This window comes from Camponotus floridanus, unplaced genomic scaffold, assembly GCF_003227725.1.
Source record: "Camponotus floridanus strain SB8 unplaced genomic scaffold, Cflo_v7.5 scaffold145, whole genome shotgun sequence".
NCBI classification, from domain to species: domain Eukaryota; kingdom Metazoa; phylum Arthropoda; class Insecta; order Hymenoptera; family Formicidae; genus Camponotus; species Camponotus floridanus.
This window is the reverse complement of record NW_020229265.1, coordinates 53,008-68,590: the sequence shown is the minus strand read 5'-3', so window position 1 is coordinate 68,590 and position 15,583 is coordinate 53,008. Positions and strand designations below refer to the sequence as shown.

Here is a 15,583-nt window from a genome sequence, read left to right as displayed (position 1 = left end):
GCAGAAAATGGACTGCTTGAAATTATTGGAAACTTTAGACATATTCGGTTATGCCGGTATTTGCATAAGTACCGAAGATTCGCAGTTACTACAGAATTCGCTGCTCATTTTACAGACGGAAAATCACTTTCGAAAATGTTATTATTGGGGTAGAATCAATGGATTACAAAATGATTATCATATCGCGTACGGTTACGAAAAGGATTGCATGAATGGCCAGGTATACTATTACAGGTAATTTGATTAAAGTGTGTGCAATTTCTATTTTAGCAAATTGAATTATAAAATCTTGAAATTAATGTATGCATTTAAATTATAAAGTTGATCATTAATCACTATAATTTATTTGTATTTTTTATTTCACTTGTATTTTTTTCTTTAGAATAAGATTTTTCTTTTTAATTATATTTGGAGGCATTTTGACTTATTTGTCCCTTTTTATGATATAGCATAGATGGTTTAAACTGGCTGTTGCTGCCAAAAGCGACAAAGTGTGGACGATTTTTGAGTCCTTTGTCGATTAACAGATTTGACGGTGATCCATCTATTGTCACGAATGTTTACAACGCCAACCCACCATTTCCACCAAACGAGGATCCTAAAACTTATTACAATGTAATCGTGCAATTAGAAACATATTTCTTCAAATTTTTTCCAAGAAAAATCCAGATTCAAGAAATTGCTAAAATTAAATCACATTTATTAATATAATTTAAAGAATATTTTTTTTAGGTGTAATTTTATAATATTCAAGAATTTATAGTTTATGTAATAAACAAGGCGTGAAAAAACGACGAATGTAGGGTCCTATACCAAAGGAATTGAAGGAGGAGGACCGTCTCGCAGCTATCGTGGAATCAATTATGGAAGATGCAGCAATCATTCCACGTGGGGCCTGGTTCAAATGTCCAAACGGCGATGTCATCGAGAATCCGAGCTTCGAAGGTCTTTGCGCCTCAGATGCTTCGCATCTAAAGTCCTACTTGCATGCTCGTTCACCAAAAGAGAAATGGAGCACCAATTTACTGTCTCGGCCCGATTATAATTACGCGTTAGATTTCCTGGACAGCATAGATTTGGATGTTCCTCAAGGTATCAATAAAAGATAGAACGACAAAGTTAATTATGAATTAAACAACAGGAAGAACACATAATAGAAAGCGACGATATTGTTTTATGATTACATTCGAGCTTAATGCTGTTTGAATATATTTAAGATTTAATATACTCTGATTATATATATTAATGTATCTCTTTATTTGTTTCTACAGACTGTTGGGATATGCAATTTTTTTGGGGCGGTCGCCTGGTCATTTTGCACAGTCTGTATTGGCATGGAATGACCTTCTTCCACAAATTGAATTCTCCGCATTATGGATTTTTATATGTCGGGCATGGAAAAAAGAATTTAGATCTTCCATTCATGTATTAATATGAAGTACAAAAATTATCCAAAATTGTTACAGATTAAACTATTTCTTTAAAATTTAAAAATTTATGTGCATTCTTACATTAAAATATATTTTTAAGACTTACTTAAAAATATAATTCTATAAATTATTATAATATTTAAAAATTAACTTTCACTTTTTTAGATATATTTCTTAAATTTTTTATTCTTTTTAACTTATCATTTTCAATTTTCTCTCTTTTTTTAAGTGATCTATTCATTAACTTTTTAATAGAAATTAATAATTTTATATTTATTTGTGTCTTATATGCCTTAAACTTTATAATAAAAAAAACCATTTTTTTATATTTTATGTTATATAATTATAAGCATAGATATTGTAGTGTTAGAAATGAGTATAATTTAAATTTTTAAATAATTTTAATTTTAATTTTAAATAATTTTAATTTGAATTTTGACCATGAAGTTAATAAAAGCATGATATGTTTCAAACATATCAAGCGTAACACGTGAAATTGTCGGTCTACAATATGAAGTATTCCGCGAAATACACGAACGATATATTCAGTCGAACGAATAATCGATATGTGCGACAAAATAATTCCACGAGCGTCATTGTTCTTAACGTCCGGTTCTCGTCACGAAAATCCATTGTCCGCTCGTGTTCTCGTTCGCGTTTGCGCTTGACAACTTTCGAATTTGCGACAATGTTAAATTTCGTGCTTCCTGCGGAACTCGTGTATTCTCGCGTCAGCCTGAAATTCAGGATTCTACGAAATTAAATCTGTGTATGGCCGCAACAAAATGGCTTGAATCGCACTAGGAAATGAACTCCGAGAAACGCGCAGAATATCCCTAATTGCCACACGTAAGTCATTAATTTTCTTTATAAAAGAAAATACAAACTGATTCAATTATACTAAAGTCTAATAAATTTTTTCATTACACTACAACATATCCTAATTATCGAAAGATCTCTTTCACACATTAAAATATAATAATAATAGTAACGAACATTTGTTTTAAAATTCTAGCAATAATATGCTGAAAACAAAAAAATAAATAAATCGAGACATTAAAATTTATTCGAGTAACAGAAAGAAATAGAAAATATGATATAAAGAACGAGGTATGAATATAAAACTGCGTGAAAGAATAAAACTGTTACATTTACATTAACATTTAAAAATAGAAATTGCAAAATTTCAGGCTCAAAGGATATAGATCGCATCTCTTCGCTCGAGAGGATACAACGCAGGCGGTTCAAACCGTCGCGACTTTCGCGCGCTTTCGTCAGGCCTCGTGACGCGCGTGGTTGCCGCTAGATGGCGCGCGCGAGCAACATGGCGACGCGAGCGCACGTAACGAAGCCGGCCGGGGACGCACAAGCGCAGTCGAGCAACGGAGTTGAACGTAGTGACCGGCGTTTCCTCTAGTGAAGTGTTCCGAGTTGATTGCGAGTGATCCCAAGGAACGACCTGACCTGTGCGCTCTATCATCTCTCTCTCGTGGGGATTCGACGACTACATTTCGAGCACGGTAAGTGCCAACGAATAATCGCGTAGCGAACGCGTCGCAAATGCGTGCCTGTATCGTGCCGAAATTTCCGTTACTTTTGGGAGCGCGAAGTAGCGTCTCGAAGCCGGGACGCGTCCGGCAAGCCGGTTTTCCTTCCCGGGGCACGTGGCAATTTCCAGAAAATTCCTTGGCCTGAGAAACCTCAGATCTCGTTGCACGCGACAGGAGCATCGACTTATGTACGAAATATTCCCGATTTATTACGGAATATTCCCTCGAGATACAGCCTCCCCCCCCTTTCGGCCGATGACAGGCGACGTGAATTTTGCTGCTGTTCGTGCGCAAATTAAGCGTCACCTGGCGTTGGGGCAAGAATTTCCGGCCCTTTCGTCAGCTATGATCGCGTAGAAAAAAAGTTTCCTGGAAATATTTACACTTGTACAGATCGGGTTTTTCTTTCGAAATTTCGGAGTAAGAATTATGGTTATTGTGACGATCTCATTTGAAATATTCAACAGAATGTCGAATTATCTTCGTTGAATATTGATGCGCATTTATTTTCTTGCAACGCGGCGATAATCGATACGCATAATTTTGAGGGAACTCGAGTATACGAAGAATTATACGGAGTATAATAACTAGAGAGAGAGCTCCGAATTTTCTCTCCTTTCATCGACTAGCGAGCGATAAAAATGCCGACTTTATCATTTGCGTGTGAATAGCGTGAGATATTTATTGCCGTCCCTTATTTATGTAGACGTTCGCTTTTTCGTATTTACGCGATGGCGTTTATGCGACGTGTCGCGTCTCGATTCAAGGTTAGCAAGGTCAAAGAGAATTACGGACTTGTCGTTATCTGACAATAAGCATACTTCTTACTCTCTTGTCTTTTCGAAAAATACATAAAGGACAGTTACTTTTCTCGAGTGCTCTTTAATTCTGTTCCGCGACATTTTATCGAGTATGTCGTTTCTTTTTAATAATTTATATATTTTTGTTATCCGCCAGATGTATAATTATGGCGTATTAATCTTTCTCGTGCTTGATTATATTTCAAAAATCTTGTATGAAACGATATACTAAGAAATATTAGCATCGTATCAACTTGATTCTGGCGCGAATTAATGAAAAATTATATGTTAAATATAGAGATTTTTTTATCTGCTAGATGTATAATTATGAGATATTAATCTCTCTCGTACTTCATATTTTTCAAAAATCTTGTATAAAGCGATGTGTAAGAAATAAACATTATATATACTTGATTCTAGCGCGAATTAATGAAAAATTACATAAATATAGAAATAAATACTGCATTAGAGATTATTTTGTCACTTGAAATATATGTCAGAATAAAGTTGATTCGATCGTAAAATGGAACAACATGTATAATTGAAGAGCACGATATAATTTGTGCAAGGTGTTTAAAAATATATAAAATTATGCTTTTTTAAAACTCGATTTTACAGATTTTAAGATTAATTATTCTTGCTTGAAATATTTCATTTATATTATTTATATGTTTATATATTCATCTCATGTGTTCATATTTGTTCATGTTTGTTATTTACATACATATATTATTATATTGCTACATTTATATGATCTATAAATTATTCCTCGTACGTGACCATGGAAATAACTGAAATTTATCAACCGTCCGCCGAAGAAAATCCCTCGTTCGCCGATATACCTAGTATAGTATTTATTTTACGCAACTACAGTTTACACTAACCCTCCTTCCGCGATCGTGAAAATTCTCTACCGCATTAATTTCGCGATCGCGATCGCGTCGTCCCACTTTTCGTAGACCGTAAGCTGCAGTCTCGTCTGGTTTTCGATTCGTTTCTGCGGTTTCGTGATCGTCCAGCCGACAATGTGTCATTCTCCACGTTCGTATACCCAGATTAGATTTATTTTCGTGCATCGAAGAAATCAACGACGAAGCGATAACCTCTTCCTTTCTCTCCCCCTCTTTCCCCTTCCACGTCTTTTCTGCCTCCTCCTCCTCCTTTTCTTTGCGATAGAAAATCCTCCGGCTGTCTTTCATCCGATTCATATGCGCGGCTCGTGCGCGCGCGATCGTGTAGTCGATTCCGAGCACGGATCGCGAGTTCCGGTTCCTATTCAAGTAGCATCCTCCGTATCCCGGCGAATACATCACTCGTTTTCATCCTTCTGTTCCTCTTCTTCCCGTGTACATACATATCGCGCGTGAATTTTACTTGGCTCCGATCTCCGATATTCGCTCGGACATGGCCGATTTTTCCGATTCATCCGTTTTCATCCACGAGTGCCTCTCCTTATCGCGTTGTTGGAAGAAATGACAGATTTTTACAACAGACAAATTAAATCCCCAGTTAAATCTCCCTTCTATATTCATTATTTCTCTTTTTCCAATCTATTTATTCCCCGCCGCAAATTAATTCCTTTTGTTCCCGCGTCGACAGAGAGATGATGCCGATAGCTCGAGATGACGCTAACGAGCATTTAATTGCGGTTAAATTAACGCCAGCAATAATAAATGAATCATCAGGTTATTACAATGGAAGTTATAAATTAAATTGAATCGAATCTCTCGACGATCGCGATATTCAATCGTGCAGTGTACGATAAGGAAAAAATAATAGGAAATCGATAAATGTTCGAAACAGTTCCGGGATTTGTTTGCTTCTCTTTTTATCATCGATTACACAGAATGGTAGCCATTCGCGTCGCGTTACAGCGTTTCGCGGAAGGAAAATAAATATCCCATTCCCTTCGATCTTATATCGTGTGCGCGCGAAAGACGTACTCGCCTTCTCGGATTCGAGATATCGAAACCTGCGGTTGTCGACCCCGTCCGATACGCCTTGTCGTTTCTTTTTAACGCCGCCGAGAGGTGAAATCCTCTAACGGGATTTGGAGTAAACCATAAAAACGGCGTTGGCGAGGGGAATTGCGGCATTGTGAGTTTCTTTGTTCCGGGTGCGCGCGCGGAAACCTTCGGATTTGCTGCGCTCGAGCCAGAGGAAGTAAACACGCGAGAAACACTCGGACAGTTTTCCTTTTCCGCGGCAAACATTCGGAGAGAAAGAAGGAGAATTCTTCGCTCTTATTCGATTAACGCGAGTCAATGCCTGGAGTCTTCAACTTTTAATTAAAGTCCTCCTCTTCCGGGTGAGATTTTTCATCGAAACAACTACACGTGTTTCTTAAATCTCTGCTACATTTTTATCGAATTTTTGCGAAAAAGCAATTAATGCGCGCGCGCGCGCGAAATTTTAACGGGATGCGGGGACAATTAAAGTGATGATTTACTACTGGATACACCGTGTGCAGAAAGAAGGGAATGTACTTTTCGGCCTTCGTTGACGATCAGTATCGATTTACACGCATATCAGGACGTTCCTTGCCACAGGAAGGTGGGAGGGCACAAAGAAAGCCGAGACGCGTGAATGTTTCTCAACGTTACGTCGCCGGCAGTAACAACAAATTATAAGGCGATATCACGCGGACCTGTGTGTGTGTGTCGGAGAGAAGCCGAAGCGCGTCCGTGTGTGCGTCGTTCGTTTTGTTCGACAGCGGTAATGTCGTCGTAACACGAGAAGATATTGTCCGCCTGACAACGGAGAAGCAACGCGAGCGAAGAGGCGCACTCTTCAAACACGTGATGCGCTTCATTCCAGGCCAGTTCTTTCGTTATAAATATATCAAACGCGTATCACGAGCCTGCATTCCTCTCTCCCTGATAAATATGCCAAATACCAGTTTAATTCTCTTATTGGGGAGATTGAACGTAGTGGAATTTTATGAAAAAGTTAGGATTCTTTTATCTCTTGCTAAGATATAATTTATGAAACACATTTGCAACGATTGTCTCTATCTTTCTCTCTCTCTCTCGAGAAAGAGAGAGAAGGTAATTTCTCGAGAATCATATCTCCTAAGTTTTCAATAATTATTATGTTTAAGAAAATTGTAGAAATAATTGAATTTATTTTTTAAAAAGGATTTTTTTCCTCCTTCATAACGCGATATATGTATTCTATCAGAGACGATAATATTCGGTTCGTCTAGCTCAGATAGTGCTCGTGGTATTCGGTATCTTAATAATTATCAGTAATAAGCAAAACCTATCCATGATCGTGAGGCATACGTTCGATACCTCATCTCGGCCAATCGATCTCAAACGTTCCCTTCACACGGCGCCTTTTTTTCATGGAATTCCGAGCTCTCGAATCTACGAGGATCCGAGGATGCGTTTCGTAATGTTAGTCAGGTAGAGGCAGGCGGGGTCGAGGAGTCGAGGGAGGAAAGGAGGAAGGAGATGAGGTAAAAATAAAGCAAAAGACACAGCAGTCGAGGGTGGTGGCGGTCGGTCGATGATGGGCGAGGGGGTGCGAGAGGCACAGGAGGCAGACCAGGAGAGGGCCCGCGCTTCGAATGGGCGAGAGCTTGAGGCCCGGAGGAAAGAGACGAGCTCCCTCCCTCTCTTTCTCTCTCTCTCTCTCTCCCCCTCTTTCTCTATCTCGCCGGGACTTCTTGTCCCCGACGTTTAATTTCAGGCAGTCCTGCGAGGAGTTCTCGCAACATCTACGCCGCTTAACGTCGGGACACACGGGGGCCTTGGGAAGAGATACCCGCGCGATCAGAGGCCTAGAACCAGTTCTCGCGCCTTAAACCGCCGGCGCGGTTCTCACGCGTCGCGTCTCCCTCCCGCGTCGTCCTCGTCCCGGCCTAATTGGCCCGCCGGGCCCGAATGAGAATCCCTGCGCGATACGCGGTCCGTGCGGCAGGATACCACATGCGGCCGTATATATTAAGAAGAGGCCTGGTCAAGCCTTAACGCGCATTGGCATACCCGCCATTTTCGATTATCTCGCGGCAGTGCGCGGCCGGCAAATTGATAATCTTCCGGCCGGAATATTAAATTTTTTTTTCCCCTCACAGAAACGTAAAGAACTTAATGTGTAACGTAAATAATATGGATGTAGGGGGGATTTTAACGTACAGCGCAACCATTATTTTATTACACTTCGTACGGAATCGACGAGAATTTTTGACGGAGAAATATTGTCACCATTAATTAAAGGTGGAATTGCTTCTCGCGGACCGACCGAACGCAAACGCGAGAGTCGAGCTTTTTATCGTAGTATACTAAATTGCGATCTTTTACGCGCGTATCATCCATGCACGTGGCACGACGATGGCGCGCGGACGCCGTATGATTAAAAACTCCCGTATCTACGGAGATGTTTATGCGCGATGCATAGCAATGAAGCGTCTACGATGTAAAAACGATGTGCACATATATCTCTCTTTCTCTATCTTTGTTTCTCTCTCTCTCGGTAAAAAGGAAGGTAAATGGTTTCCTGTGTTTTTTTTTTCCTGTCAACCGCCCTTCGTCTCTTTTTTATTCGCTGCTTTTTATTACAATCGTACCTGTTACAACCGACTTATGCTGATTAGACATGTTTCTTCTTATATAAATTTTTTTTATAAATATTCTCACGGTTTTTGGACAGTTGTCTCGAAATATTTGCAATGCGTGGTTTAATAATTAAATTCGTATTCTGTTTGACGTCAGGTGCGATTTATATTAATATTTATATATATACGAAAATGACAAAGTTGATTTTAATAATTTATAAAACTTTAATTACCATAATTTATAAAAGTCGCAAAAGAACTTGGAACATTTTATATTCCTTTTTGAAGAGTTTCAAATAACTTTTATTAACTTTTTCTTTTCCGAAGACACATAAATTATGATCACTCTACCCTTCGGATCAACTCCGTATTACCGCGTCATAAGTCATCGTCGACAGGAAATATCAGGGGTATATAACGCGTTACGTTACCTCAATAAGAAGAAAAAGCTTGTAGATGACCGCGTACGTTGATATACCGTTATCATGCCGGCCGTGATTCTCGTCTCGAGCCTCGTATCGTATCATTTCATGTATCGGTTGTAGCGCGAATCGTGTTAATTATTGTATAAGATTGGTTCCTTTCATGGACCGCTGAACGCGATAGGAAATTCTTTGGGAATAAATCATAGACGTGCTAGAAACGTGCCACGGAAAGGCGCGAACCAGCTCGATACTATGATTATGCAACTTTTGTATCGCGTCATATCTCGTTTCTACCTCCCATATGTGTTTCTCTCATAAATTGAAGATTTTTAAGCTTGCTATGTAAACTAGACACAACAATCGGAATATCAATCTGATGAAACTTCAGATTGAAATTTTCATATATAATTTTTTATACGTTTATTAGACTGACGATCAATAGGCAATAAACTTTTCTATATATTTATTTACAGAGAAGATAAATATATAAAAAAGCCTACGCCTTGTATCAAATGGTCTTCGTTTTTTTAAATTTTGAAACGTTTCTTTGTGAGATCTGGTTGCCCTAGAGAAGTTTGTTTTCTTTCGTTTCGTTGAATATTCCGAACCCCTTGAACGAAACCGTTTCATTCGTTCGATAACTCGTGTAGGGGCGCGTGTTTCGACCTTTCTCCATGTCGAAGGATTTTCAGCTTCCTCGATCGAGATTGGATCGTGCGTGCACATGTGTGCATTGGTCGCAAACGCGCCTTTATCCTTGTCGAATGGCGGGGTCAGAGAGGAGGAACGGACGGACGGACGAACGAACGAACGGACGGACGGTGGGCCCAGGGGAAAGGGGGATGGATGAGGGTTATGGGGGCACGTTCACACAAAACGGCCACCACAGACACCGGCAGCTGTTCACCATCCGTGCCCTACTCTCCACGCTCGCTTCCTCTCTCCCTCCCTCTTCTTCCCCCGCATTCTTAGCTTGCTTTAACCTCGCCCTTCCTCCCCCGCTCGCGCTAGCTCCCCCCCTCCCCTTTTTTCCTGCTGCCCCCAGGCTGCTTGTACAAAAAGTACGAAGCTTCTGTGTCCGTCTTCCTTCTCGTCTTTTTCTCTCTCGATCCTCGATCGATCGGAGATTTCGTAGGAATGGCGGCTACCTTTCTATGACGAGGCGATTTTTATCAGAAATTTTCTTTGGCCAATGAAAAGAGAGTTTTTTGTCGCGCGTTATTCTGTTGCTCTGTTGTAAATTTAGTTGTAAGTTCGAATTTTTACGTGGATTTTGTTCGATGCAGAAATCTCCCATCGTTGTCAAATCGATAGAATTTTTTTTTAGTAATGTCAATTTTCCTTTAATAAATATATTCACGCATATCGAGTGACTATTGATTGGAAAGAAAAGAATTTTTCTAAATAAACTAAACTTATTCAAACTAACAATAAATTTATATTTAATTATTCTCAAGTTCGGACTATTTTGAAGTTTTAATTTAAATTAGATATAAAAGAATATGATGATAAAGTCGATTAATCAGAAAAATTGTAACAGGCAGAACGTGCAAGCATGCCTATACAGAAATAGATAATATTATGCAATTTTTTTGTACACACTCGGTCAAAATATTAGAAAGTTTCTCACGTTGAAACGGACGTAAATCTCTCGTCGGTTCTGCAGCCTCGAGGTAGACGCACAACGGCAGATTCTTTCTTTGTGCACATTGTAAGAATTCTCTTATGATTGACGGGCGGTCCGTGTGGCTTAAAACTCCATCTTTTCCATGTTGGTCGCTTCTGCTGTCACCTTTTTTCAACCTTTTACGTTGTTACTAAATTGTACGAGGGCACACCGCCAATTTTCCAGGAATTTTTCGAGATGTTTTTTTTCACATATGTACGCATGCAAAAGCAAATTGAGATTCGTATTGGGTGGTCTATCGGAAAATTATATCAGAAAGTATATTTCGTCATTTTTTTAAATTAATTATTATAGCATGATAGACGTTTTATATGTAAAACATGTGGCTCCTATTCAATTGGTTAAATTAATTTTAATAAATAACGAATAATTTATCCTAGAGACTCTGAATAGGGCTCGCTAACTTCGTTGCCGAAAGCATTTGCTTCAGAGGCTGAATAATGCGCGATATATTGCATCTCCAAAACGTTCTTCTCTCTCGACGAGCCCTCGCATTCTTTCGCGTCGAGACGCATGTAAAATCGCCTGCGGTATCTTCGTGTATTGTGGGATAGAGAAGCCCACGAGAGAATCGACAATCTATTCAGTCTCTATTCTCGTTTCGCGAACCGTAACACGCGAAATATTTCGACGAACGCGTTTGCGCGAAATTCATACAACTTTGTGACTATGTACATATCGACGAATGGGCAATATCAACATCAATAGCGATTTTAATATCTTTATCCTTCTTATTATTCATTGGAATTATGGCCTTATTTAATTTTTAATTAGTAGATTAATTAAAAGAGAAATCGTATAATCCTATCTGTTGCAGTAAATCTTCTTAAAAGATCTATTTCTATCAGTTTCTATTTTTTCTTTCATCTTTTAACATATTTAATATTTCACTATTATCTGCCTATGGTCATATCTCACTATATACATTGTGAAAATACGCGGTTTTGCTCAAAGAATCGGATTTTCGAAAAGCAAATACAACGTCTGCATAATGGATTATATGATCGTTGACGATCCATATTTCGGCAGAAAATCCGTGATAATGTAGTTACGAGGGTCCCTTTTTTTGCTTATTTTCCGTTTCTCTTGTCCTTAGGGACGAGGAAAATCACGAGGACGAAAAGGCTCGATGTAAAAGTTCGATATAAAATTCCCAGTTTAGACGCTATGTTGTTGTATTTTATTTCCCTTCGGATCAAAATCTCCTGATTGATCGATGTGATAGCTGATTAAGAAGATTAACATATTCTAGACTGATGAATGCGCGTTATATAGTCACGATCATCGTCGAGACGTTGACTGAAAAAGAACAGTCATGATCTCAAGTTGTATATCCACTTAAAAATTTTTTTTTTATTCTTGAATGTCAATGTCTTTCTATGGAATAATGCAATTTAAATAAAAAATTGACTAAGAAAGATTCTCTCTCTCTTTCTCGTGTATTTTAAATATTTAATAATATTTCAAATAATTATTATATTAATTTTTTTCTCCCACGAATCTATATATTTATATTAAAGAAAACGTTTTATAATTGTTCGCTTTACATCATAAATGTTCTTTATTTATAAATAATTCTATTTTCATGTATTTTTGTAGATAAAATACGCTGTAGATAAATTAACGCTTCTTGATGTTATCGAAGTGTTATACTTTCGAAAGACATTTATGAGAGACAACTACAACTTGTTCTCCGAAAGATCATACACGATAATAATCTCACGCACGAGCAATGTAAAAATAAATACGCGCATAATACGCGAGCTGCGAAGTAATTACACGCGGTCTTGATTCGGTTGATTTCCCTAATTGGACCTTTCAGTTAAATTTTCACATGACAAACGGCGGTTTCTCCGAAATCCGCGTTGCTAGTCGGGTCGCCGAGCTCGAGCTTTCGTCGAATCAATCGTAGAACGAATTTCCACGAGAATTCCGAACGGTTGCTCCCTTGCTTCTAATTAATTGTAGTTAATTAACGCAACTAATCCGATTGCGTCATTTTCTACGGTACTCCATTCTTTTCTTTTATTGTCACTCGTCTTGTTTTATACGAAACGTTTTGCGAGTCGTTATAGTTTCTCTAATATATATGTATTTTTTTAATTATACTTTTTAAATTTATAAACGACTTTTTAAATTTATAAACGAAAATTTTATTAATGATGTGAAAATTTCCGTCTTTCGTTGCCCTCGCTTTTTTTACAGTATAAATGAATAATCCATTTTATTAATACTTGTAATATATATTAATATATATCTTCTATCTTAAACTGGGAATAGATTTAGGTTCTTAAGGTTGAAGAAAGAAATTGATCGATCGCTCGGTAAACAGACTGTTACGCTACGAGATTTAGATCCTTTTCCTGCTGTGGAAATCAAAACGAATTGCGTCGGTAGAGGATGGATCGTGTAGAATTCACGGCATCGAGTTTCGCAGGGAACAGACGATTCCGCCGACGATGTTCCGGGATTCTCCCGGGAGATAGTGCTCTAGAACCCCTATTTGTTTTCCAGAATGCGTCCAGGGGCGACATGTGTTTTTGCACCGTTCCATTCTTAGCGGCTGCACTGTCGTTGGGGTGAATTCCGAATAGTGCATCGAACTCGAAATCTAAGACCCAGCGGGCGGGCAAATGGAGCGAATACGCTTGAGCGTATGATGTCAACGTCCATCCGATAATTAAAGGACCCCCGCACAATGGCAGGGACTGTTTCACGTAAATGTCGACCTTAGTTCCCCTTCGTGCATTTCCTCCATGTGATATTTGTGCCGCGGCTCCGAAATATTGCTCCGAAACGCGTGAATTATTTTCTTTCTAAGAAAACGTTGCCCCTTTCTGCCTTAATTAAACACTCATCACCGATATTTACGCTTTATCGAACTTATTGTTAGTATCGGAATTTTATTTTACAAATACGAGTTTTACGAGTATACCTATCTCTCCTCGAGCTCACGGCTTATCGTTTATAGCTCGAGTGCGCGTGTCTTTAATCCGGCATCTCTTTTGCGCTCTGTTTGGGTTCTGTAAATATTTGACGGTGGATACATCGTTCTATTATACGTATTCACAGATGCTCGCTATACTATTCGCTACTTTCCTTATGGAAACGATGGAAACGGAGAACAACGTGCAATAAAATCCTGAGAGAATTTATTACATCGCCACCGTATGTTTCTTGGAAAATATTTGAATAAGAAAAAAAAAAGTAAGACTTTTATTTGCTAGATTTGATTCGTGAAAAATATTTTGAGTAGAGGGATCATCGTATACAATTGTATACAATTATATGTTCGATCACGACCGAAATATTGCGACAGATACTTTGTGCATCCGACTCGTCTCGACTCGTCAAACGCCCACGCTAATTTACCGAAAATTATTGCGAACGTTATCGTGTGGGACGTCGTTACTTTTTCCAACGTTCTCGCGAATGGATAAATGACCGAGGAGCGTTGAACGCGAATAAAATGCTCGGTCATTTTTATGCAATTTTTGCAACATGCACTCGCGATTGCCGCAACTTGCTTGCCATAATTTTATTCCACCGTTCCGTCTATAAGTGAACGCCAGGATGTATTATGAGTTATCGTTTTGCCGATAACATCTCGAAAATTATTATATCTTTCTCGCGGCGAACTCGAGTCGCAATTGCATGTGCAAGAATCGCGAGTGAATTGGGGCAGGGCAGGTTTTACTATCGATCTTGGCAACGGGAGCACGTGTCGGTGGCGGTTACCTATCTTAGATCGCGCAGTTTCAGGAAAATTTCTGGAGTACTACAGTTGTGGCACGTGTGTGCAAAATCGTACAACGCGAGGGCGGCATAATTCGATGGAGGAGACCGCGCGATGCAGCGTCGAGATTAGAATGCAGCGCTTATGCGTTCTGTACGTCTGTCTTAGGGTGGCCGGACGACCCCAAAATAGTTTTCGTGCACGGAGGGCGTGTTCAAGGTGAAGGTTAAAGCCGCGTTCGACGCCCGGGCGACGCGATGACGGATTAAATGGCCGGCAGCGCACATGGCGGGGGCGTGCGTGCTCGTGTGAGGGCGATTTAATCGCAATCGCAGACGGATCCTGTCGTTGCCGCGGAAGCCCTAACGCGACAGTTGTAAATACACACGATGAATGCAATGAATGCAGCTACGGGTTTTTAAAATTAATTTCTCGCTGCAAAGATAATCGAAGCACGCATTTCTCGCAGCAAAGATAATCGAAGCACGCATTTTTCCTTCATTTATCATGAGCATTTATTAAAAAATTATTTAATATTTCTCCTTCATTTATCATGAGCATTTATTAAAAAGTTATTTAATTCAGATTCTACTTAAAAAAACAACGTAATTATTCTAATTAGTAGCGATATAAATAATTGCACAAGAATATTTAACGTTGTTTTTTTAATTATAATTACCGATGATTATTGATAATTGCTGATTTTATTGCATTAAATGCATACAATTGTTCTCAAATGATTTTTTTTTTTTACTTTAATCTCTTTGTAAATAAGTTCCTTTCAAATTTGATTGAGGCGTTATTCGAGCGGCGAATAAAATTCGCGATTATGATATACGTACAATGAACGAGCGGAAAGAAAATCGCTCGACACTCCCCTGACTCTTGCGGGCGGATTTCCATTTCACGGCGGCTACACGTTCGACCGGGCTCGGAAGCGAGATGGAGACTAAATGGGTCCGAGTTGATATATTCAGGTTCCGGTTTTGCCATGCTCGGTTGAATATGGGGTTCAGGGGGGACACGCCTAATGTGCACCCGCGTATCCTCGCCGCGTCGCGTCAAGCGCACGTGAAAGTGTATCAGTTAAAACGTGGGGCGCAGTCTAACGACTTTTTTTAATTTCTTAATTACTTGTTATATGCAATATGCATGCGAGTACATTTACAATGTTGCATTAATGAATGAGATATTGTAGAGTTTTCAAGCGGCTTGTATCTGGCGAATCTTAGTCTATTAAAGTTTTCATTTATTTAAAAATATGCAGTAAAATACAAATATTATTTTCATGTTGATTTCAAGTTACTCAATATATTTTAAATAGTCTAAAGCTGTAACGCATCCAGCTGTCGGTAATTTTAATTATTTACATGATTTCTATAACAAAATTAATCGCA

At 39.0% G+C, this 15,583-nt stretch overlaps 2 protein-coding genes across 2 annotated transcripts in view; both read left to right on the top strand.

Annotated features, from left to right (window-relative positions):
* The first annotated feature begins 1 nt into the window (after window position 1).
* On the top strand, window positions 2–1,496 carry LOC105253737 (radial spoke head protein 9 homolog). Its single transcript, XM_011261968.3, has 4 exons — window positions 2–234; window positions 450–615; window positions 804–1,092; window positions 1,272–1,496. Exons 1-4 carry the CDS (start codon window positions 8–10, stop codon window positions 1,430–1,432), a joined length of 843 nt encoding a protein of 280 aa, XP_011260270.1. The 5' UTR covers window positions 2–7; the 3' UTR covers window positions 1,433–1,496.
* Window positions 1,497–2,779: 1,283 nt separating this feature from the next.
* The window catches only part of LOC105253731 (splicing regulatory glutamine/lysine-rich protein 1), a 56,204-nt gene continuing 43,400 nt past the window's right edge, over window positions 2,780–15,583 (top strand). The window contains exon 1 of the mRNA XM_025406490.1: window positions 2,780–2,950. The gene's annotated coding sequence lies outside the window, so the exon portion shown is untranslated. The remainder of the gene's footprint in view (window positions 2,951–15,583) is intronic.